General features: G+C 35.8%; 4 protein-coding genes across 7 annotated transcripts; 2 read left to right on the top strand and 2 right to left on the bottom strand.

Annotated features, from left to right (window-relative positions):
• On the top strand, positions 148-8,395 carry LOC18601844 (protein TIC 40, chloroplastic). The gene is made up of 14 exons (XM_007032921.2): positions 148-524; positions 625-739; positions 1,323-1,380; positions 1,482-1,499; positions 2,720-2,984; positions 3,220-3,317; positions 3,427-3,490; positions 4,204-4,282; positions 5,624-5,664; positions 6,076-6,121; positions 6,964-7,058; positions 7,250-7,353; positions 7,462-7,509; positions 7,940-8,395. Exons 1-14 carry the CDS (start codon positions 314-316, stop codon positions 7,997-7,999), a joined length of 1,302 nt encoding a protein of 433 aa, XP_007032983.2. The 5' UTR covers positions 148-313; the 3' UTR covers positions 8,000-8,395.
• LOC18601845 (psbQ-like protein 3, chloroplastic) lies at positions 8,615-9,679 on the bottom strand. 2 transcript variants are annotated; one of them, XM_018119979.1, is made up of 3 exons: positions 9,649-9,679; positions 8,907-9,386; positions 8,615-8,820 (listed from the first exon to the last, which is right to left on the bottom strand). In XM_018119979.1, exons 2-3 carry the CDS (start codon positions 9,348-9,350, stop codon positions 8,725-8,727), a joined length of 540 nt encoding a protein of 179 aa, XP_017975468.1. In that variant the 5' UTR covers positions 9,351-9,386; positions 9,649-9,679; the 3' UTR covers positions 8,615-8,724. The 2 variants fall into 2 exon arrangements, with proteins under 2 accessions (XP_017975468.1, XP_007032986.2); XM_007032924.2 differs by lacking the exon at positions 9,649-9,679 and adding an exon at positions 9,482-9,639.
• Positions 10,087-18,459, top strand: LOC18601846 (DNA repair protein RAD4). 2 transcript variants are annotated; one of them, XM_007032926.2, is made up of 13 exons: positions 10,087-10,225; positions 10,770-10,841; positions 10,940-11,352; positions 11,458-11,550; positions 11,641-11,733; positions 11,817-11,918; positions 12,534-12,583; positions 14,181-14,966; positions 15,421-15,796; positions 15,882-16,076; positions 16,188-16,340; positions 16,890-17,099; positions 17,799-18,459. In XM_007032926.2, exons 2-13 carry the CDS (start codon positions 10,784-10,786, stop codon positions 18,192-18,194), a joined length of 2,925 nt encoding a protein of 974 aa, XP_007032988.2. In that variant the 5' UTR covers positions 10,087-10,225; positions 10,770-10,783; the 3' UTR covers positions 18,195-18,459. The 2 variants fall into 2 exon arrangements, with proteins under 2 accessions (XP_007032988.2, XP_017975270.1); XM_018119781.1 differs by lacking the exons at positions 10,087-10,225; positions 10,770-10,841 and having other exon boundaries at positions 11,099-11,352; positions 11,843-11,918.
• LOC18601847 (repressor of RNA polymerase III transcription MAF1 homolog) lies at positions 18,854-23,210 on the bottom strand. 2 transcript variants are annotated; one of them, XM_018119782.1, is made up of 11 exons: positions 22,335-22,437; positions 22,094-22,170; positions 21,887-21,957; positions 21,761-21,810; positions 20,895-20,968; positions 20,750-20,812; positions 20,302-20,389; positions 19,819-19,881; positions 19,671-19,750; positions 19,404-19,475; positions 18,854-19,317 (listed from the first exon to the last, which is right to left on the bottom strand). In XM_018119782.1, exons 2-11 carry the CDS (start codon positions 22,123-22,125, stop codon positions 19,236-19,238), a joined length of 675 nt encoding a protein of 224 aa, XP_017975271.1. In that variant the 5' UTR covers positions 22,126-22,170; positions 22,335-22,437; the 3' UTR covers positions 18,854-19,235. The 2 variants fall into 2 exon arrangements, with proteins under 2 accessions (XP_017975271.1, XP_007032990.2); XM_007032928.2 differs by lacking the exon at positions 22,335-22,437 and adding an exon at positions 22,979-23,210 and having other exon boundaries at positions 18,869-19,317.

Below are 24,089 nucleotides of genomic sequence, written 5' to 3' on the forward strand. Positions count from 1 at the left end.
TTGTTCAAAATCTTTAGCATATCTCATGGTTTAAAAAACTTTACAGCATTATTTTATTCCTAGTAAAATAATAGCAACTGAAAAGGAATAGTGCAATCCCATTCCCATCCACCATGCTAACCAACCAACCAAACAGCCAGAAAAGCATCAAAATTTAGGTATGAAGGAAAAATAGGGGCGTCTATCCCATTTCTTTCCTTTGTCATCCTCCTCCGGTGCAACGCCCAACTCCAACTCTCGGGCTCTGCTCACTCTGTTTCTTTCTTCTTTTACTCCTTCAACTTCATTTCTTTTTATAGAGTTGTATAATTGAATGGAAAATCTGAATTTGGCCTTAGTTTCTTCTTCTTCGCCTCCTCTCAAGTTATATCTGTTAGGATGCAATCATCCTAATTACACTCCCAAAAACCCTTTCAAAACCCTCCCTTTTCCATCTTCCAACCTTGCCCCTCGTCGTTCCGGAATTTCCATTTTCGCCCACTCTCACTCTCAACCTACGCCTCCCCGACGTCTCCCCCATATTGGTATATTTTCTTTTCTGTTGGTTTCTTTCTTCATTTTTTTTTTTTACTTTAAAAACTTATGATTTGATTTTTTTTTTTGGGTTTGGTTTTGTTATTCCAGTTTTGAGAAAGCTTGGAGATGAGAGGTTTGCAAGCATTTCTTCTTCAAGTAGTCAGCAAACTTCTTCAGTTGGAGTCAACCCTAATCCAACAGTGCCACCGCCCTCGTCCCAGATGTAATTAAATCACCTTTTCTTTCTAAAAAGTTTTGGTTTCGTTTGGATGTCATTTTTGTTACTTTTGTGCCTTGGAAAATAAGAAAAATAGTGCCTTAAGGATATAAAAGGTAAGCAATATATAGCATCTTGAAGAACTAAAAGTTCTTGTACAACTGAAACTTAAAATTGTAGTAATTTACCTTTTTTTTTTTTTGGGAACAAAGTGTGTGATTTTACTTTAATATAGAATAGTTGCATTTTAGTTATTTGTCCACTTTTAATCCTTTTACCTTTAATAGTAACTTTTTAGGAAGCCAAAAGCAAGTAGCAACAACCAAACAGAGCCTTAATTCTCATGACTGAAGAAATATGTGATTTCATTTGTAAAGGAAACATATATATTTGAATTGATATTTAATTTTAATAATTTACTTAATTTTTAATCAAATTATGATTCTCCTTTTTATGATTTACTTTTACTTTATAGCAATTTTTGAGGAAGCAAAAGGCAAACAAAAAAGAAATAATTGGACAGATATTTTTTGGTGTTTTATGAACATTAATTTCTTTGCTTAGTTGTTTGTCTCTTTATGTTTTGTAGAGGGTCACCGCTCTTCTGGATTGGAGTGGGTGTTGGGCTCTCAGCGCTTTTTACATGGGTGAGCACAAAGGTTTTTTTTGGTGATATTTTTTGTATATTATTGTAAAAAAATGGGATTCTTTTTGTTACATATGTTGATGAAGTTGAGTGAAATGACAGGTAGCTTCAAGCTTAAAGGTGAGGGTTTCTCTCATGTGAGGTATGATTGTATTGTTTTTGCCTTTGATCTGTATGATTGAATCTTTTGTTATAGTTTGGAAGTAGCATTGGGTACTGCAATGAAGCAATGAAAACTGACTATGGGTAAAATCTATTTAGTGTGCATGCTTTGAATGTCTTCTAGAAATTGAAAGTCTTGATTATGCTTCTTGTGGCATTTGAAGACAGAAATTGTCATGTGAGTGGGGAAACTTTAGATTGAATTGGCTATTAATTTACCAATTTATTATAACTTGAAGTTAATACCCTTCATTAGTTTTTCAAGTTTCTTGTCTTTGTCATGGATTATCTTAAAGGTGCCTTCTTTTATCTGTTAAAGATTATTTTTCTCTTTTGGTGGGTTTATGTTTAGCCGTGGTCAGAGTGTTTGAGTTTGGTCAAGAAGACTAAACAGTATGATATGAACTTGTCCACGGGTCCTTAATTTGAACAAATTGTTTGGCTATGTACTTGATTCTAGTTGCTATATATGCTTTGAAATTAAAGAATCAAGGTTGTAATAGATGGTAATAGTTCAAAACAAGATTGGGGAATATGATATATTGCCTAGAGGGCCGAGAGTTAACCTGCAAAATTGTGGTTTGATATTTGTAAAAAAATTTTCTTCGTCCATCCTCAAGGAAGATGAACTCCTGCATGGGTCCCCACAGGGTGGGGGGTTTGGACTTTGGAGTCGATGACAAAGTTGTTGTTAATGGAATTATGGATCCAGGATATAAAATTGCCAGTCAACAAGTAAGTAAAGAACTAGTTGTATTATTTGTGACACTTAACTTTCAGTCAGATCTCAATTAAATATGTTGAGAAGCTGACCTCAAGGCAGCAGCTTGCTTGTCATAAACTTAGCAATGGCATAACTCTAGTGTCCCCTGTAATATTGCCAATTTACAAATGTTGAAAATAATAATTTGGTATCTGCACCATGTTTCGTGGTTGTCATAAAGACAATCAAAGCCCTATCATGGCTTGTTAGATATATAACTCTCTTTCATGGGACTTTGGGTGTGATTGAGTTGTGCCTTAATGTATCTACATTATAGTCATTGTTGTTGGGTCTACTTAACTTTCTTTATGTGCTTAAGATGATGCAAATGGCTAAAAGTTTTGCACACAGTGCAGCAGGTCACAATATAACTGTTATTTCTTTGCTTTATGATATTTACCTTTCCATTATTCAGAAATATGCAATGCAACAAGCCTTCAAAACCATGATGGGCCAGATGAATACACAAAATAACCAATTCTCCAATGCTGCTTTTCCTTTGGGATCCCCATTTCCATTTCCAGCACCTCCATCGCCAGGACCTGTCACATACCCTTCTCCATCTTCTCAGACTGCAGTTACAGTTGATGTACCTGCAACAAAAGTTGAAGCAGCCCCGGCAACTGCTCCAGCAACTGAAGTGAAAAGTGAAACAGAAACAGCAGAGCCAAAGAAATATGGTAATATAGAACTTTTACTACTGCCATAAGATGTTATATAATGTGCAACTCTTTTCTTTTTGAGGTAAAAAGGAACACTATGTGGCCCATTCTTGTATAGAAACATTAGCAAACTAACGTAATTTTCTTGTTTCCAAAAGATGGTTGTAGAGTCAGTGAACTATTTAATTCATTTCAATCACTGATGTTGTCCTTGAATTGTTTCTTCAAGACTGATGCAAAGTTCTCTTTGCAGCTTTTGTGGATGTTTCTCCAGAAGAAACTGTGCAGAAGAGTGCTTTTGAAGATGCAGCTGGGATAAGTTCATCAAACAATACTCAGTTTCCCAAGGATGTAAGATTTTGATTGAGCTCTTGCTACAAGGCTGTGGTAGTATGGATTTATTTCTTTGAAATTCAAAGTATCTATCCTGGGAAATTAATTATTCAAATATTGTATCAAGGTTTCTGATAATGGAGCTGCATCCAAGCAGGATGCTGGTGCTTTTGGGGGTTCGCAGTCAACCGGTAAGTAAAGAGCTAGCTGTAACTGATCAAGTTTTTCATCATATGAAATGAAAGTGTGGAATATTTGGTTTTTAGTTGGCTGTAATTACTGTCTGAATAAAAGGATAAAAAACATGACGAGTTTTGTGTCAAATGCATCACCTTTAACTCTTGCAGTCATCCCATTTGTTCATATTTTACTGGGACTATGAGAGATAATAATTTGAACATAAGAAAAAAGAAAAAAAATATTTTAGAGATCAATAAATCTATCTCAAGACAATGGGGGATATCATAGACTGAGTTATGGTATGTATGTTAAAAGAAAGGAACACTAATAAGAGGCAGCACAGGAATAAAGGAGTAATCCTTAAAATCACAGGATTTGTCATGTGTCCATGCACATAATTTTCTTAGTAATTAAGGCTATATTGTTTAATGATCAGCTCTTTATAAAGACATGTATTGATGCGTATATTGACATAGCTAAATGGTTGTTTAATTGTTGGATTTGTTACCTCATTGATAAAGATGCATTTCTGATGCCATCTTATATGGGTTGCACTGTATTTGCTTTATGATTAAAGTTTATATATGGTGCCTGTTTGTCACAAATTAAGTTGAATTTATGCATACCAGTGATTTAATCATGCATGTGAACATGTTGAGCGTGCTTTCTAATTGCCTTCATGCGGTCTCAGTAAAACTTAACAAGCATCCTATTGCACTTGCAGGAAGCGCAGATCCTGCCTTATCTGTGGATGCTTTAGAGAAGATGATGGAAGATCCAACAGTGCAGAAGATGGTTTATCCGTAATATAGCTTCTTTTCCTCAAAAAAATTATTTTATTTTTCTATATTTTTTTGATTGATGTCATCTTGGTGTGTGCCCAAGGTGCGGTGAAAGACCATGCTCCTGTCACAATGTCCATTCTTTCATTCTTAATTCTTTGGAATATTTACAAAACACAGGGTCAATATCAAATTATAAAAGTTTCTGTTATATCTTTCCAAAATATAATGTATTAGGCTTGGTATCTCATGCTCTGCTAAATGAGCACGGACTTATATTACAGCTTTTATTATCAGTCCTTTTTTAATTGAGTCCTGATCTTATGTCCTGCACCCTTTATTTAACTTTGACAACTCTGATCTAGGTTCACTAATGATCTTTATACCTGTTTACACCATTTTCTTAACCCTACTGTACTGGACTGTGAATGGTGCTGGTCAAAACTGAGTTATCTTCTTCTTTCCTTTTCTTCTCCCATCAACAGTACAATAATAGTCAAACCTTGAGCCATAAACCTTTTTCCCACCAATGCAACCATTGTCATTTTTCCTAATTCTTGTGACTTTGCCCATGAAGTTAGTTACTGAAAGCTGGCATCAAATCTACCCTATTAGTCATTTCTCCTAATCCTTGTGGACCTTGCCCATAAAGTTTGTGATTGAAAGCTGGCATCGAATCTACCCTGTAATGCTTTTGGAAAATTGAGAGCCAGCAAGTTACTTTGAAGGCAAAGCTAATAGACTTCCATTAACTTCAAGTACATGGATTTTCACCTGATAAGGTATAGTGATGAGTTAAGTCTGCTAAAAATATCCCTCAAAAACACATAAGCTTTTAATGGTATATGAAGCCATTTTTCCCTTAGAACTTAGATAAGCAAGTGAAACCTTCTCTTTTGCTTCCCTTGATTGGATTTTTATATCTGAACTCATTTGTCAATGTTCTTATTGGAGAAATCGCAATATTGAGTTTTAAAGTAATTAAGTATTGAAATTAGTAAATGGACTAACAGGAGGTCAGCTGTGGTGTTTCCAATGAATGAGAGAAGCCCATCTGCTTTTTATTAGGTTGTTAGAACTTATAAGAGGGAAAAGAGAGGGGGAGGGGGGTGGTTGTATGGGATCTGAGATATAGTGCTTTCCTCTCATATGAGGGCCTTGGGCTGAGTCCTATTAGCACCCCTACAAAAAGAATACCACTAAGTAAAATCTTTATGTGTCTTTAGAAAGCTTTTTATATGTAGACTTACTCTGAATTGGTTCCGTTACTAGTTGTTGTCTGTAAACTGAACTAACTTTTTTGTTGCAATCTTTGTGTTATCTTTTCCAAAAGGAAATATAATCTTTTACTTATCGATACAGATATTTGCCTGAGGAAATGAGGAACCCTGAGACATTTAAATGTAAGTCCATGCTTTGGTAACACCTCTTTCCTTCTTTGTTTTTCTGTTCTTTTTCTTCTTGGCTAAGGCAGATGGGTGGGTGGGTGGGAATTAGTCTCTGTAAATTTATATATTAAAAACATATTTTCTTGACCGTTTAAATTGATCTCAGAGTTTTAAGCTTTTGCACGGCCTTTTTTATGCTAAGGGAACTGGTGTTTATATATTAATTATATTAAGAGTTTCAGTTCTAATTAATTTCCCTAGGTTACTGTATCCTGCAAAAACTTGTTTCATTTTCCAGACAACTTATTAGAGTTATTTGTTTTGCAAAAGTGCTTTGTTCTTTCCACGCATAAGCCGTGCTGCAATTTTATGGATATTTTGTTAATATGTGCCAATTTTCCTTCTCTTGTGTGTATTTTCTAACAGGGATGCTACAAAATCCTCAATATCGTCAACAACTGCAAGACATGCTGTAAGGTTTCTTCTGACTTTCTGCATTTGATTATTTTTAAGGGGCTTGTCTTTCTCTTGATTTACAGTTCTTACAAGCCTTGCCCCTTTTAAAAGATTTACATGTTTGCTTCTCATTCTTATTCTGGTACAGTTATCCTGTTCATTATTCTGTCTGGAGTTTATTGATATATGATTCCTGGTCTTGCTTTTCTTCGTACAAATTTTTGAGAGTCGGAGTTGGAATATATTATTCTTGTACTCCAATCTTGGTTGAAATTCTTATTAAAATTTTTTCTAAATGTCTATAGTAGTGCTTGGACAGTAAGAAACTAGGAATGGCAATTATCTGAAGTAGATATCACATGATATTATCACGAGTGAAATTAGCATGATCCTATAGGATTTTTGAATATCTTGTAATATGCATGGATATCTTTCTCAATTTTTGTTTTTTTGTTTTTATGTTAGCACATCTCATACTTTATGCATTTATTAGATGCCAAGTTTTTAATTTTACCTCTTGGTTTTCCTTAACTTTCAATTGATTAGGAAAATATAATTTTTGGTGGTTCATTGATTCTCTAAAACTTGTTTATGTTATGCATTAAGAGAATATGAATATTTGGTTACTCTGCTGATAGATTTATAATTTTTGTATATCATCCCCTACCATTCTGCCTGAGTTTTTGACTTTTTATGTTGAAAGATTAAGGCTCTGTTTGGTTGCTGCTTTTGCTATTTGGCTTTTGTTTTCTATTCTCTTTTCCTTTTGCCTTTTGCTTGATTTTCTTGTTATTTAGAATTGGATCAGTTTATTGTGAATCTACATGCTTATCTGCATGTCTTGATAATGCTTTTCAGAAATAATATGGGTGGAAGTACTGAATGGGACAATAGGATGATGGACTCCTTGAAAAACTTTGATCTCAACAGTCCTGACGTCAAGCAGCAATTTGGTAAGTGCAAAGCTTTTGTTGATGTGTTCAAATGCTTGGTGTCTATGGGAACTAGTATTTTTTTTCTTTATATTCTTGCTTTCCTACTTTATACGTGATATATTCAGTTAGTCGATGGTCAGTTTCTGTCGTGCTGGAATGCAGTCTGGTGCCTGAAGAAGGTTCTTATATCTCCCTTTCCCCTTTTGCAGATCAGATCGGGCTTACACCTGAAGAAGTAATCTCGAAAATAATGGCCAATCCTGAAGTTGCTATGGCATTCCAAAACCCTAGAGTTCAAGCGGCTATAATGGATGTATGCCCTCTCTGGTTTACTGATGATTCCTTAAATATCTCTCGTGATGTCATGCATATGTACTAAATCTTTAGTATTAATGTTCTTTACTTTGTGCTGCTTTTGCAGTGTTCACAGAACCCACTGAGTATTGCAAAATATCAAAATGACAAGGAGGTAACCTGGCCTTTACTCTATTTTTTAAATGGGCTAATTGATCCTCACTTGGAGAGTCTTGCCTCTATCTGCCCTTTCAAGCAAAATTTTATTCTTTCCATAATGATCCTATCCTATATTTTAAGCATTCTATAAGACGTTCCAATTAATTTTAATTGAGTAAAAATGGCTACATTTATCTTCAAAACTTAAGTTGTTTTTTTTTTTGTCCGAGTTATTTTGTCTTACACATGTGTCGACCTACATGTCTAAGTACATGCAGAGTATGACAAATACTTATTTAAGATTCAATAAATGGCACATCAGATCATGGTTTCATCTTTACTGCCATTTTCTGGCTCTTTATCAAGACAGATTGTTTTGAAAGTTGATCACTTCATACGACTTATTGTTGACAATTTGCCATATATGATTTGTTTTTGGGTTTCAGGTTATGGATGTATTCAACAAAATATCAGAACTCTTCCCTGGAGTAACGGGGTCGCCTTGATTTTGGTAGTTCATTTCAAGTCGCTGCTTTTGGGAGCATAATGTACCCATTTTATGTCAGATGGTTGAGGTGATCGGATCTGGAGTATACGAATCCAAGACTGAGGATTACATCCTACATCACTGGTGGCAGCTTGTTCTCAGTTTCGCAGTTTTGCTTTTAGTAGGAGAACGAGCATTAGCATTGAGTTATGCCTAATATTCGTCCTGTCCTGTACTCTAGGTTTAGTTGACTGTAGTTGAATGCTTACTTTATCAACTGGGTTTATACAGAAAATAACTGTACATGTTGTCTCCGTTATAAGAAGTTAGTGTTTCCCGTTTCTTTCTCTCTTAGAGCATGTACATGATGGCACATAGAGGCAATGCCCGCAATATTTACTTCATATTTTTATCTTGATCAGCTTGATGTTATAAAACGGAATTGAAAGAGTATCCAGTGGTGGGAAAGATGAATCTGAACTAAGGTTGCCCTTTTCCACAAGCAATCTGGAAATATGGTTCCTTTTGGATGCTTATCTTCCGGTGGGATTCTTTGAAATTCAGAATAACAAGGGAATGATTAGAGTGAAGCCCGAGTATTGGATGATTGTTGCAAGCATATGCAGTATTTCGATTGCCCAGAAACTGATTTGGATTGTCATATTTTGGTTGTCTACAATTTCCATCGGCACAAAGTTTGCTCCTTATGGCACAAGAAGGATAAAAAAATGACATGACTCTTGATTATAGCTTCGACAAAATATCATTGAGAGCCAAGACAATGTTGTCGTAGCACTGCCAAACACGTGATGCATCTTCATCCCTTGCTGCATAATCTAGCTGCAATGTTCAAAACCCAAAGGGAAATTCTCAACAGAAGCCAATAATACCAATCAAAATATAGGGAAAAAGGTAGAATGTCTTACTTTAGTAACATTGTTGAAGAGATTAGAATAAAGCTTCCTGAGTGGAGGCCTTTCGCTTCCAGGTTTCCCTTGGATGATAGTATAAATGTCCTGCTTCAACAATGATGAACTCTTCCTTAACTGCTTCTGCGCCTCACGCCAAGACTTGGACTCTATCAAATCTCTCACTTGCAACAAAGCTTTTGCATGATTCTCAACTCCACTTTCTGCCTCTTCAAGCGTCTGCTCTGGTGCTACCATTCTTAGGTCAAGCCCACATGCAGTCTCTTCCCTTATCAATAGTAAAGGAGCCATTGTTGCTATGACTCCTACCCTTCGACTCATGTTTGAGTGCAGAAGCTTTTGAGGCATTTCCTTGGAGGGTTTTACATGGCAGGTGATTAAGGTTTTCGGAGAGTAGGGTTGGTTATACTTTGACACCAGAATTGGTCTTAATGCTATCATTCCCTTGAACTACAAGTATGCTTCTTGGAACTATACCTGGAAAAAGAAAATACAGACAGTAACTATAGTATGAACTTCAGATTAGAGTAACGGTCTAGTATTAATGCTGCCAAATCTGAAAGATATTTGACCAGAAAATGGTGGCGGGGGAATAAAAAGGAGAAGCAGGTCCTCATGTCTGAAAGGGCTAAGCTAGGAAAGAAGAAGCTAAACTAGGAAGGCGAAATGGCAGTGCCTGGCTTCGAGTTAAGGCGGATAATTATACGACTCTTGAATGCGATCCCTTATCCTTTCATACCTTTTGGGTTTGAGCCTTTCTTTTTGCCATTCATTTACTTATTTCCCTTATCTGTAACTCAATTAATTGAATGGTGAATCTATATCTTCTCACTTTTAAGCCAAATCCGCATTGCTTATACACAAAAGGTTAACTATATCCTGAAAATTATTATTGGACTAAATATAACCATCGCAATTAATTTATAACTTATATCTAATATATAGAAGTGCAGAAATTAAAAGACTGTTTAATTAACGAGAATAGTTATATTTATTTATCTAAATATAGTATCTTAGACATGTAATAATAATAATAAATACTAATTTATCTAAAAAAAAAAAAGAAGAGAAAAGAGAAAGTGAAAAAACCCCTTCCTGCATCCGTAGTATTTAGTTAATACAGCTGCACGTAGTTGATCACCCAACCCCACAAACACACGTAGTTGATCACCCAACCCCACAAACAAAACCCTTTCAACAGTTTTACGCGGGACTCTCCTCTTTCTCTTCATTTTTTTTCCCTTGGTTTTTCTCAACAATAATAATAAAAAAAAAGAGTTACAGAGATAAGTCTAAAAGACAGAACCAATCTTCAGGTAAACATTCCATTTTCACTCTTATTTTGTATCAAAGTTTTAAACTTTCTTATGTTCTTGTATCTGGGTATTTGTTAGTTTTTCCCCCAATTTAACCCATCTTTCTTCTTTTTTGAGGAAAAAGAACCCATCTTCATTTGTTATAAAATATGTTATGGTATTATACAAAGTACGACGGAAATGGGTATTCTTTTTTGAGGGGACAACTGGGTGTCAGGTGTTTTGTTTATTAAAAAAACATTGAAATGTAATTTTTATTGGAATTGTACTATGGTGTAGGAAAGGTAGAGAATGTAGAAGTTTTGAAATGCTTATGGTAATTTTCATTGGTTTTTAATAGGAAAAGAAAGATTGGAACTTTGTAACTGGAAAATATTGGCTTATTTTTATTTATTTATTTTTTGCTTATTTTTATTTCTGCTGCCAGAATGATTAATTTGTTAATAAGTAAGAAGGGAAATTAAAAAAATTTTCGGTTAATGTATTTTATCATTTTATGCTAAATTTATGCATTTATAGTGAGTTTTATTCTTCTTTTGAGCAGGCGAGTATACAAAGATGAAAGTTACATGTGAATCAGATAATGGAAATCCTTCGGGGTCAATTCATGATGCTGGTTTGTTCAATTTTATAAGGTTTTTTTGATTGTTTTTTTAACTTATATTTTTTGTCGTAGAGGGTTTATGAAACTAAAATGAGAGTTTTTGAAATTAGGAACACTTGCTGGGATATCACAGGAGGGAGTGAACAAACTTCTAAGACGTGCCAATAGACGTGGCTCTTCAAGGAAGGAGGAAAAGAATGAATATCTCCAGAAGAATGACCTAAAAACAAATGAACAAGTTGTACATACAATGATTGTGCAGAATGCTTCAATGGCTGAAGGTTGTAGTAGAAATGCAGTAGGAAGTTCTCAATTAGAAGTTGATGTGGGAAGTTATGTAGACAATCTTTTCGATGATTCGGAAGACATGAATGACTCGGATTGGGAAGATGGTTCCATTCCCAAATTGGATCCTGTAGACAATTCTCCAAAGGAGCGCATGAAGGGTTTAACTATTGAATTTGATGAACCATCAGGTTCTGCTGGAAGGAAGCCTGTTCGTCGAGCTTCTGCTGAAGATAAGGTGAATTGAATTTCTTGTAATGATACTGACATAGCATTTATTTGATGTTAAATCTTTGCAGCTTCATCTTATGAACTCCAAAATGTTTATGCTTTTTACAAACAGGAAATAGCTGAGCTTGTGCACAAGGTTCATTTGCTTTGTTTACTGGCCAGGGGCAGATTAATCGACAATGCTTGTGATGATCCCCTTATTCAGGTTTGTTTTTCTCTATCTTCTATTTATGCCCCAGGACGATTGCTGAATACAGATATTTCCTGTTCTAACAAAATTTGATTGGCTTGGCAGGCATCTTTACTTTCTCTTGTCCCGACACATTTATCAAAGATATCAGGGGTCTCAAATATCACTTCAAATGCTTTGTCTCCTCTCGTCACTTGGGTACGTATATTTTGCGCTGTCTACAGATTACTTACAATGTAAATTAGCTATTTATCGTTTTGAGCCTGGCGTAAAACTTGCAGTTCCATAATAATTTTCATGTTAGAAGCTTGGTTCGTGCAGAAAGATCATTTCATACTGCTTTGGCCTTTGCTCTTGAAACTCGTGAAGGGACTCCAGAAGAGGTAGTTTCATGATCTCTTATATTATAATCTGAAAGATGACCATGGGTGCAATTTTTCTTATATTATTCTTCTTCATTGTAGGTTTGTTGTCTAGGATAAAAAAGTTACTCTCACTGTCCCACTTAATTTGTCACAGTTGACTTTTTTTGGTCAAAAAATTTTCTGCGTTTACCTCTATCATTTTAAACCTTTTAATTAATTAGATTTTAAAATATATATAAAATTACTTCATTCAAAGTTTTAAAAAATTTTTTTTTTCATATTTTTATTAATGATAAATATAAAATAATGGGAGTTCAAAGTTGAAAATTTTTCCTAACAAAAATAAAAAATTGATAAGTTTATTGGAATGGATTTGAGATCTTATTTGTTCTGTTGAATGTTATAGTGAATCTTTTTTTCCCTTTTCTGCTAGAAAGTATTAAGTGTTGGATGCTTGCATCTAACTAAACCTGGTATGAATTCAGCATGCATAGTACACTTACGTATAATGGAACAAAATTGGCTGGTGTGATTAACTCTGTTTCTGGAAAAACTACAATCCAGTTAATGTATGACAAAAATTTCTCTGCTAGCTTAACGTATGAAGAGTACTCACAGGTCGTTTTCTTGCAGATTGCAGCATTGTCTGTGGCATTATTTAGAGCTTTGAAGTTTACTGCCCGGTATGATGTCACTATGAGGGTATCTGGTTGCTGAAATTGTACCTCTGCAATTTTTTCAGATTTTTGTTATCTCTTTAAAATTTGTAGACCTTCAACTTGGCTTCTTGATGATGCTCTACCTTAAGTAAAAAATTATCCTTTGTTTGTAGTATTATCAAGGCATGCATAACCATTTTGTGTGGATGTGCAAGTTGTTTAATAGGTTGGCAATTTATGGAATTTTATCCGCTAATATCCATATAACCTTCGCTAGATAGTGATCAGCCTTAAGTAAAATGATCTTCTGTCACAATCTAATAGTCTAAATTTTATTGTTGGATATGAAATATAATTATTGTTTCTATGTACTGAATATCAGAAGTTTTACTGTTTATGGATTTGTTTTCAGTTAAGCTCATACAGGGAAGCTTGTCTGGATGTATCCTGTGCTTCAAATTCTTTACGTGAACAATAGCATCATGACCATTTATGAAACTTCTTATATTTGAAAGTGTTTTATGTAATGAACTTTGAGATTCAAGGAATATCTATTGAGTTCAAGAGGAGAGGAGTGAACAATGGACGGCTTGAACAAGATAATTCTGACTCCTTTTGACCATATCAAATGATTATGCAATTAATTGATCTAGGGCTTGGGTAATCAGAATGTTTTATGGTTGGGTGTTTTTTATTTCTCCTCTTTCTGTTTCTTTAAGGATTTAGCTTCCTTCATCAGTGCTCGCTTGTTGTCCCATCAGTGCTCTTTTCTATCAATTTCTTACTTTTGAGAAGATAAAGGAAAGAGAAGCCCCAGGCATTAGCCAAAAGAGTAGAACTTGACAGAGAAGTTACAGAGCGATTGACACTCTTTTCATTTGTTTTGTGTATTACCAAACCTAGCCTTTTTACAACCCCAAGCCTGTGCTTAACCTGTCAAGCATCATGGACATTTTGACTTGTAATCTTAGAGAGTGTGAGATACAACCACCTACGCATATTCTCCATATTTTCAAAAAAGGGCCTGTTGCAACAGGGATGATGTTGGAATTTAAGCTCCAGGAAGAATATTCTTTTGTATGGGATTTTGAATAAAGATGTAAATGCTATGAGTACTAAGAACCTTGAAACCAGAATATGGTTCCCATCCTTATATTTTTGGTGCTCCTTGTTTTGTTTCATCTGCACCTTTTTTTTTGGGGGGGGAGGGGGGGGGGGCGCGGTGTGGAGGAGAGTGTCTGGTTTACTCAATTTAGTTCTAAATTCATTCTTTTTGATCTGTGTTGAACTTACTTTTCTTCCTTTGAACTTTATAAATATGTCAGGCGCTGCTGTGATAATATTCTTTTGTGAGCCATAGACCTTCTTTCATGGCATGACTTTCTGGAGGCCATTTGGGTTTTTGCTAGTTTTGCCCCTTGCCCCTCCCTATTTTTTTGTCATTTTATTAAGCTCAAATGCTTTCTCTTTGTTCTTGAGTGGTGTTGATTATTTCTCTATTTTTGTGCATTCTTCGTAAAATTGTTTAATATGACAAACTTTTCCCTCCAAAGTCCAGATTGTAAGGTTGGTTGAGGCAAAACAACACTCATTCTCACATTAGTCGTATACCCATTTTCAGGTTTGTGTCCATCTTGGATGTTGCTTCCTTAAAACCTGAGGCTGATAAATGTGAACCTTCGAGTCAAGAGGCAAACAGAGTGGGTGGAGGGATATTTAGTACTTCAACACTGATGGTGGCTAATCTGAAAGAAGTTTCTAGCTCTTCATCTCCAGTTAAATCATTCTCATGCAGTGAGAAAGATGGTCACTGTGAAAATTCTTTGAGGAGTTCATGCAAAAGTAAGGGTGGCTGCCCAACAAGCAATGACACTCAATCCAGATATTCTACTGCTGTAGATGAAATGACTGATAGAACATCAAACTTATTTGCCTGTCAGGCGCAGTTGGATACATATGGACAATGTGCTCCTACAAAATCTCAGGGGTTGAAGAGGAAAGGGGATCTTGAGTTCGAGATGCAGCTGGCAATGGCTATCTCTGCTACTACTGTTGGGACTCTTGAAAACAGTGCTGGGTCATTGGATGTTAGTAATTTTAATGGTAATAATTCATTAGATGCATCTACTCCTTCTAAAAGATGGAAAGAGATCCATAGAGTAGAATCTGCTACTAGCTCCCAAGGACTTTCTACTGCACTTGGATCAAGAAAAGTAGGATCTCCATTGTTTTGGGCAGAAGTGTACTGTGGTGGGGAGAACTTGACGGGGAAGTGGGTGCATGTCGATGCTTTGAATGCAATTATAGATGGAGAGCAGAAAGTAGAAGATGCAGCTGCGGCATGTAAAACAGCATTGAGATATGTAGTTGCTTTTGCAGGTCGTGGGGCTAAAGATGTGACCCGCAGGTTTTAACTCCTACCTGATTACACCTGTTTTTTAACGTCAGGATTCACGGTCACATTTTAAGATATCCATAATTTTGGTAATTATTTAAAGTATTATATACATATATAGATACATCTATTTTTTGCCCATTTGTGAGGTATTCATCTATTTTTATTTTTGTTATGATTTTAACACACACCCCCTTTGCTACTTGCTTTTGATGTGTTCATATATTATCTTTCTTGTATTTTTTTGCAGTATGATTTTCTCATCAAATTGACCTTCTGACTACTTTGCTCTTAATGGTTTTAAGTTGGCTTCTAATAAACCTTTCTATTTTTTAAGTACATGTATTTTCTTGGAGATTTATACATATATACAAACCTTTGTGTCAAAATAAGATTGGGAATTAATAGCAAGGTTATCAGATGCTTTTGCTTACCCATTGCATTTGCTAATACATTTATTGTACAGGTATTGCATGAAGTGGTACAAAATAGCACCAAAACGAGTTAATTCAATTTGGTGGGATGCAGTGTTGGCACCTTTGAGGGAGTTAGAGTCAGGAGCAACTGGGGGTACGATTAATATGGAAAAGCTCCATAATAATGCTTCAAATGAGCAGGAGAAAATTAAAGCATCTGGAATGTCTGAATATCCAGGTACAGATAGTCCTTCAAACCATGTTATCTTACCTGAGAAGTCAGGCCAAGAAGCTTTTAAAGAGTATGGGAGTAAGAGTGAAGTTGAATCTTCTACAAAGCATTCCTTGGTTGCTACCAGGAACTCTCTTGAAGATATGGAATTGGAGACTAGGGCACTAACTGAGCCTCTTCCCACTAATCAGCAGGTATTGTGATTCATCGGTACAATCAACACAAATCTGAGAAGTTGCTAACTTGGACGTTCGTTTTAAATTTTTCTGTATTTCATAGGCCTACAAAAATCATGCATTGTATGCACTGGAAAGATGGCTTACAAAGTGTCAGATTCTACATCCAAGAGGTCCCATTCTTGGTTACTGCTCTGGTCATCCAGTATATCCTCGCACTTGTGTGCAAACTCTCAAGCCAAGAGAAAGATGGCTGCGTGAAGGGCTGCAGGTTAAAGGCAATGAGATTCCTGCAAAGGTCTGCCTTCTCTAATAGCAATCGATGGTTGTGATAGCTTCTGCATTAATTTGTGATAGTTTAATATGTCATTTCAGTTAATCTGAAGAAATCACAACTAATTTTCCTCAGGTGTTGAAACGTTCTGCAAAACTAAAAAAAGTACAAGTTTCTGAAGAAGATGACTATGAGGAGATTGATTCTAAAGGAACTATTGAACTTTATGGGAAGTGGCAGCTGGAGCCACTGTGTCTGCCTCATGCTGTTGATGGAATTGTGCCAAAGGTGATTGTTGTTACTTTCTTGTGAATGCCATACTGGGTTCTGATTTTAAATAACTAATAACCTAACCATTGGTTTTTCCTCTAAGCAATCAAAAATTGGTTGCTATCCTTAATGCTTATACTGCAATTGTTGTTTTGCTATCATAATTGGATACTTAGATACTTTTAATGTAGAGATTCATTTCGATGGCAGATGAACAAAATGTTAGTGCAAGAAAATACTGCTGTAATTTTCTTCTTTTTCCCCCTTTTTCTTATGCCTATCCAGATTTATTTTGTTATTTATGAAGCCTCCTTTTCTTTTTCTTTCAAGTGGAAATTGAGGATATGGTTTTCATAACAGTTGAGCAATGTAGCAGCAAACAAGTAGTTGTTTTCCATCATCGCCATGTCATTGTTTGAATATGCAAGTTCTGTTTGGAAGTACTTTTGAAAATGAACAGTACACTTGAGACATTCACCTCAATATTAGTCTTAGAAATTCATTTTGGTGCAGTTGCCTGTTAGTTTTTCGAAGCTTTGCTTTCCCTGACAATCTGTTTGATTATAGAATGAGCGTGGTCAAGTTGATGTGTGGTCTGAGAAGTGCCTTCCACCGGGGACTGTTCACTTAAGGTTGCCAAGGGTATTTTCTGTTGCCAAGAGGCTGGAAATTGATTATGCACCTGCCATGGTTGGTTTTGAGTTTAGAAATGGTCGTGCAGCTCCCATCTTTGATGGCATTGTGGTGTGCAGTGAGTTCAAGGATGCAATATTAGAGGTAACTACATCCAGCCCACTTAATGATTGGGATAAATGCTCACATATATTGGATAAAATAGTGAATTTCCATTTCAATTTTGCCCATTGTTTCACCCAAAAAGAAAAAAGATTTATAATTAATGGATTAATGGCAGAAGGAAAACCAGAGAAAGTGAAGAATGCAGTTTTGGTTTTTCCCCACATATCAATCTAGTTGTCTCTTGAACTTCCTATATGGTGCCAGTATATTTGTCCTTAAACAAGTAACTCTAGACTACAATGAAGACCATTTGCCTCTATTTTTGCATATCCTAAGATGTATTTGTTAACCTGTCAGTCCACACGTGTGGGTGCTCCTTGCGATTTTATATTTTATATCTCCTTATGAATAAATCATATGAGAAAAACCGGACAAAGTGAAGAGCGTGGACATGGTTTGTCATATATCTTGAATTAGCGTTCTTTTTCAATACTTTAGGCCAGACACAAAAAGACATGGACAGCCAGATAATGGGAAATGGAGTACTTGGTTCCACATATGTCAAACTCTCTACACATCAATTTTTAACTGGTTTCTATCAAGGTTTCTTAACTGATGCTCTAAATATACCTGTAGTGTTTACAGTAACCTCATTTAATCATATATGGTAACCGAGTCTATAATCTGGAATCTGGCTTTAGTTCCCAAATTGAATGTTGTGGCTCCTTTTTATTCTAGGCTTATGCAGAAGAAGAAGAGAGAAGAGTGGCTGAAGAGAAGAAACGGAATGAAGCACAAGCTATCTCAAGATGGTATCAACTTCTCTCGTCCATTATAACCAGACAAAAGTTGAAGAGCTATTATGGAGATGGGTCATCATCACAAGCATCCCGAAATATACAAGATAAGAATAATGAGATAAATGCTCCGGATGAAAGCAGTAAGGATGACAGGCAATCTACTGGCCTTTGGAAAGGAGATGGAGAGGATACTTTGTGTAACATTCCATCAGGAACATTAGTGGAAGACCATGAACATGTATTTTTAAGGGAGAATGAGAGTTTTGATGCTGAGAACTCAGTCCGAACGAAGAGATGTCACTGTGGATTTTCAATCCAAGTGGAAGAATTATAGCAAAGTGGATTTTCCAATCCAGAAGTGGAAGAATTTTCAGAACTGTTTTGCATGTAAGTTGACAAGATGTTACTGGGAAGTAGCTTACGATTATCAGATACCCAAAATCTGATCTTGCTCTCCAGGTCGGAGAGATAAGTACCTTGACTGTAATACCGGATCCAAAACTTTGAAATTATCCTAGAATTTTGGTTGAGGTAGATGCTGTAAATATAGCAGGCACTGGTAATAGCTACACAATGCAGAGAAATCCTTTTTTTTTTTTCCCTCAGCTATGGTGAAAATTTCTTTTACCTTGGAATGTTAAAATTGAGCTCAATGACTTGGCGGATAAATAGGATCAAATTTTACTGAAACTGAAACCACTGCTGTCGTTGCAGCAGCAGCAGCAGCAAAGGTCTAACCTCTCTTTGCTCCAATGACTGGTGTTCCAGTATCATGGACAAGGAACTGCTATTCTTCAAATTCTGAATGCCAGCCTGCATTGTCAAGGCGTTGGCCACTAACTGTATCTTTTCTATTCTTTTGTAGAGATGCGTGAATTGGTAAGGATTGGGTAAGTGTTCCAACCTAATTCCAGACTTAGTTCCAGTTGCGTAACAATGCCCGACTAGTTAAAAGTTAAAAATAAACAAAAAACATATATAAAGAAGAAAAAAAAAATAGAAGTTTGCTTAAGCAACTACTTTTAACCATCATCTATACTCCGGCACATGCTACATACCCAACAATATATGTAAATCAGCGGTTGTTCAAGCATATACAAGTACAAATGACTATCGCCTCAAACATAGGAGCCAAGGATAGGCAAGGAATGTCTGAAACAAACATAATGAACCTAAACTCAAATTTGACACATTTTTATAGACATCATTATTCTATCCTCCAATTACATGGGGAGCGTCTACCAACTACATGTACACAGCAAATTAGAAAAGCTAATCTACTCAGCTCATGTAAGGAATACATTACATTAACATAACTACACACCAATGTCAAGGGTTTTGACTCATTGTACAAGCAGTATGTACATGTTTGCGGTCATATGTCCATGTTATCAAATATTTCACCATCTTCCTCATAACATAAGTTATCCGCAAGAAATCCATCAGCCACCAAATTACTGCCAGAAACAATATAAATTAGGACCAAATACAATCCGGGAAGCTCCTAAAGAACTACAATATAACAGAACACAGTTAGACCCACCTTAAGCAGCAAAAGCTGAAACTCACTACACGCTTTTGTTTTCTATTGTAGAAGAAGAAACTGAATGACCATCTGAAAAAATAAGTCCCCAACTGTTAATTATGGCATAGGAAAAACACTTCTTTTTTTTTTTTTAATAATTGGAGCAGGGAGGATTCGAACCCTGCTCTTTAGGCAGGGGGATTATGTACCAACCAATGAGCCAAATGCTCAGGTGCCGAAAAACACTTTTACATTAGTAGTAATGAAAAAGAAAAAAAAACTCACATTGCTCCTTTCTCCAGAAAGGGATCTGCCTCAGAGTCTGCGTTATAACTGTAAATTTCACACTCCGAGAGTTTCACAACCTGCATAACCAGGTATTTTAGAATTGCCACTTGCTGAGACTTGCATTCAATCTTTGAACTAAGCTCACCTCATCAAGAGCCTTATACAGAGTCTCCAGCAATGTACTGCCCCCACATGTCTCAATCCATTCCTGTCAATGATGTAAAGCAGGAAACTTAAATGCAAGGCAAAGAGACTTATTTACGGAAAACAGATATTGCAATCAAATGACTATTAGCAATCACTTGTCTCCCATAATACCAAATGACCTCCCCAACCCCAAATAAAACACACAACACCCCACATGCCCAAAGTGTTGTATGATTCTTGCCAACTTAGGAAACAACCAATGAATAGAACATATTCTGGACAAAACCATTAAGCTATATCTTTTACCAACATAAGTACCCACAAGAGCAGGTTATTGGGTGATGACTGAGGAGTGCAAGAGTAGTAAATGCAAGGTAAATTATTCAAGGAAATGCAAATTATTTCTCTCTCAAGTGTGTGCCTTGTAATCCTTCAAGACCCAATGTCAAAAGCGAAGAAATGAAGATAATTATGCCAATACCTTTGAGGCTTCAAGCATGTAGGTATCAAAAATCTGCTTAAAAGTATCCCAACTTTCCTCTGTGAAGAATTGGTGTGCTTTAACTGCACTGGAAACCACAAAGGCACATGCAATATCATAATATAAGGGAGCCATTTCATAACACACGAGTGTCAGCATAAAGCACTCAATGGCACAATAACGACTTGAACCCGACACAAACAAACCACGTAACCAGTAGGATTAGATTTGGGAAATGGAGAGAATTGAACTCTCAGCTCCTCCAAGAGCGACAGTGGGTTGAACTGTCTGTCAAAACCTTTTGACAACACTCCCAATGCAGTAAAAGAGGATTATATAGTGGGTTGTCAAGTCGCCCAATAAGCTGACAGTGGCATTACCCATAATCCTCCTTTTAAGCTCTCTTTGAAATGAAAATGTGCTCATGCAACATAAGATACAGAGATACCTGAAGTCATAATCTGGATACATGTGATAGAGGGTAAGCACCAAGTAGATCAATGTCTTTCGGCTGAAATGCGCACAATAGAAAGCTGGTCAAAAAAATATGAAAGACAAACAAAACTACCTCTAACTAATGCAATATTTACAACCTTGATCTGCTCAAAAGGAATTCAACTGGTGAGGAGGAGTCGGTATCAGAAGATTTCCCAAGATAGTCAAGGATCTGATATGAAACAAGCATCAGAAAACCCTCTATTTCACCAAAAATAAATAAAATCTTATGGCTAGAAATAAAAAATTCTGCAAGGCAAATCAGATTCCCATGAACACTGGCAGATACTTGCTATATTAACTAATGATAGTAACTGATATGTAGCAAGAAAGAGGATTTTTATCCAAAAAATAAAGGATTCTACAATCCATTTTCTCAAAAAAGCATTATAAATATTTCCCTCCCTCTTTAAATTCCCTCTATCACAAGTACAACTCAAATGCTTTCTAAACTTCAAACCCATTTTCGCTTTCTCTATCAATGCCTTAGATATAAACTGACTCCAATTTTCTTACAGATTTTTCAAGTCCTTTCCAATACAGTCTGACTGGTCAACACCCAAAATCATCTTGTTTAGCTCGGTTCTACTGCTTTTCTTCCTCAAGTAAGATTATCCAAATGGGGAACCAAAAGAACTTAAATGCTTCTGACCATTTAATGAGACCATAGATTACTAATCTGATTATAAAAACTTGAATGGAGTTTCAGATAGAAACATGCAAAAGAAAATAAAGCAACATTTTTGAATGATGCACATCAAGATAATTCGATAAACAAACCGTAAATACTAATCAAAACAATCTTTGCACTGTCATAAACAATACATAGAGACTTAAAGGCAGAAAGTATATGATAAAATAATATGATTATACAATACTATAGACTTAACAGCTAAAAGTATATGATAAAATAAATTAATTAAAAGAAGCCAAACATACATATGTTGAAATGTCCTCAATTTACCTCATTCTCCAAACTGAGAGATAGTCTTTTATCTGTTCCTGTGTGTTTGCCTACAAGCAAGAAAGAAACTGAGTTTGAATCAAATATCTCCAAAATTTTCAGGATAGCTTATGTCCTTAAACTTACAGGAGTAGGCTTCAAGGCTTCCTTTGATGGTGCGTTCGCCAAGGTTTAATTCACTCAAGAAATCATTTAGTCTAGAAAAATAAAATGCAACTTAAGTTCAGAATTCAAATCAAAAAGCAGAAAGTTACAATGATCATGAATCTAAGAAGAGTGAGGAAATATAGCAAGTCTGTCACAATTTCATTTTTTTCGATGATTGAAGATTACCGGTCAAGCGGAGTATATTCTAAGAACTTCATAGTGCGTACTGAATCTTAGTGTCACGGATGCCAAAATGGAAGGTCCTGCACAACGAAGAAAAGCAGGAGTTATATATTGAAACTAGAATGTACAAATTCTTGCACTAACAACAAGGCAAACCATCACTCGAGGGATGCAATCAGATTGAAACAACTCATGAGCATCATACATGTGAAGAATAAAAAGTATTGCATAAAGAGTAAATTACACAGAATTCCTTGAGATTTGGCCATAATCCAGTGTCAGAACACTAGTTTCTGACATATACATCCCGCCCCATTGAAGCAAACGCTGTTAACGGAAATGACGTAATCTCTGAAGCACCATTGCAAAACCATCTTTTAAATGGGAAGAAGGAAAAGGAATAAACAAAAAAATTTCATAATTTAATGCAGGTCAAACTCAATTGGTCAAACAAAATTATAAACCAACAATAACTAGTAAAAACAGAATTTCAAGACATCATTCTTAATTTCTGAAAAACTAATTCCATTATTGAAGATTTAAACTTTGAAAAATAAAAAAAAATCTCATTATTCCATTTTCCAACCTATACGCGTCAAGTAGAAAATTCTGATAAAAATTGATTTGAAAGCTTATTAATTTGGGGGTTTTTTTTTTCCCTTTTTAACCATTGTGGAATTGAGCCTTTTTTTTCATTTTTCTTTGAAAAAGCATACTCAAATTTACAACAGTCTGGAAGTAGACGCTCAATCAAACAAGATCCCAAATTTTACATCAACCGAACCAAAACAAATTACTAATGGAAAATAATAAATTACAAAAACAAAAACAAAAGAAATTTCTAATTACATGATAAAATCAAATCACAAATGAAAAAGATGATCTTACCCTTAATTTAATTCACTTAAAAGTCGGAGAAGAAGGGGAAAGTTTGACGTGTGGAGCCTTCGTTGATGGCCTCTGGCTTTGAACGATGGGTTCAGAAAAAATGGGAAGGAAAGTTTGAAAAGGGGAAATCGGGGATGAAGTTGGAAAAAGAGAAAAATGAAATAAAAAAAAAAATTAGCTGTTCTGTTTTTACCCTAATATTTGAGCATATAAGAAGGGATATTCTTGGCATCAGAATTTTAATTGACAGCCGGATTTGTTTTGCCCTTTGTCTGCTTCTATATTTCTCCATGAAAAACATTTATTGTTGGATATTTAGACTCAACAAATGAAAAATAAAATATTCATGGGCTCTGGCTCAGATGGTAAAACGCTGGCTGAGCATGCTAGAGGTTCGGGGATCGATACCCCGTGCGATTGTTGGGACGGCCATTGTCTTACAAAACCTTATGTGAGAAGATCTTTTTACCTTGGAAATCCAAGGGTAACTACAATATCGTAGATCTTTTTACCTTGGAAATCCAAGGTAACTACAATATCGTAGATCTGGAGGAGAACAGCAACCTGATTCGTTTCCAGAAAAGGGATGACTTTCTAAGAGCATTATTCGATGGGCCGTGGGTGGTTTTAGGACCACTACACATGTATCACAAAACTATCCTTAGAAAAGTTGTTTCTCTAATCGAGAGATTGATCAAAATTGATTACAACACCACTGTTGGTAAATGAGGCAAATTTGCTCGTGGTTGTTGAGTTGGACCTTTCAAAGCCTTTACTACCGAGCTTCTACCTAAATGACAAACTGCAGCGGATAGAATATGAAGGATTACCTCGTATCTGCTTCAACTATGGAATGTACGGGCATACTAAAGAGGTTTGCACTAAACAAATCGTAAGTCCGGCTTCAAAGGAGTATCCCCAGGAATCCACTCAGGGGATTGAGGATGAGGAGCCTATTTATGGACCTTGGATGATCTCTTCTAAGAGAAACAAATAAAAAATGAGTTGCGAAGCAACCAGAGGGTGACGACCACCATAAATTGGGTTGAACACAAGGGATCCAGATTTAGCATTTTGGATGATATGCCTCACGACACAACCAATGAGGACC

The sequence above is a fragment of the Theobroma cacao genome, chromosome 4 (genome assembly GCF_000208745.1).
Source record: "Theobroma cacao cultivar B97-61/B2 chromosome 4, Criollo_cocoa_genome_V2, whole genome shotgun sequence".
NCBI classification, from domain to species: domain Eukaryota; kingdom Viridiplantae; phylum Streptophyta; class Magnoliopsida; order Malvales; family Malvaceae; genus Theobroma; species Theobroma cacao.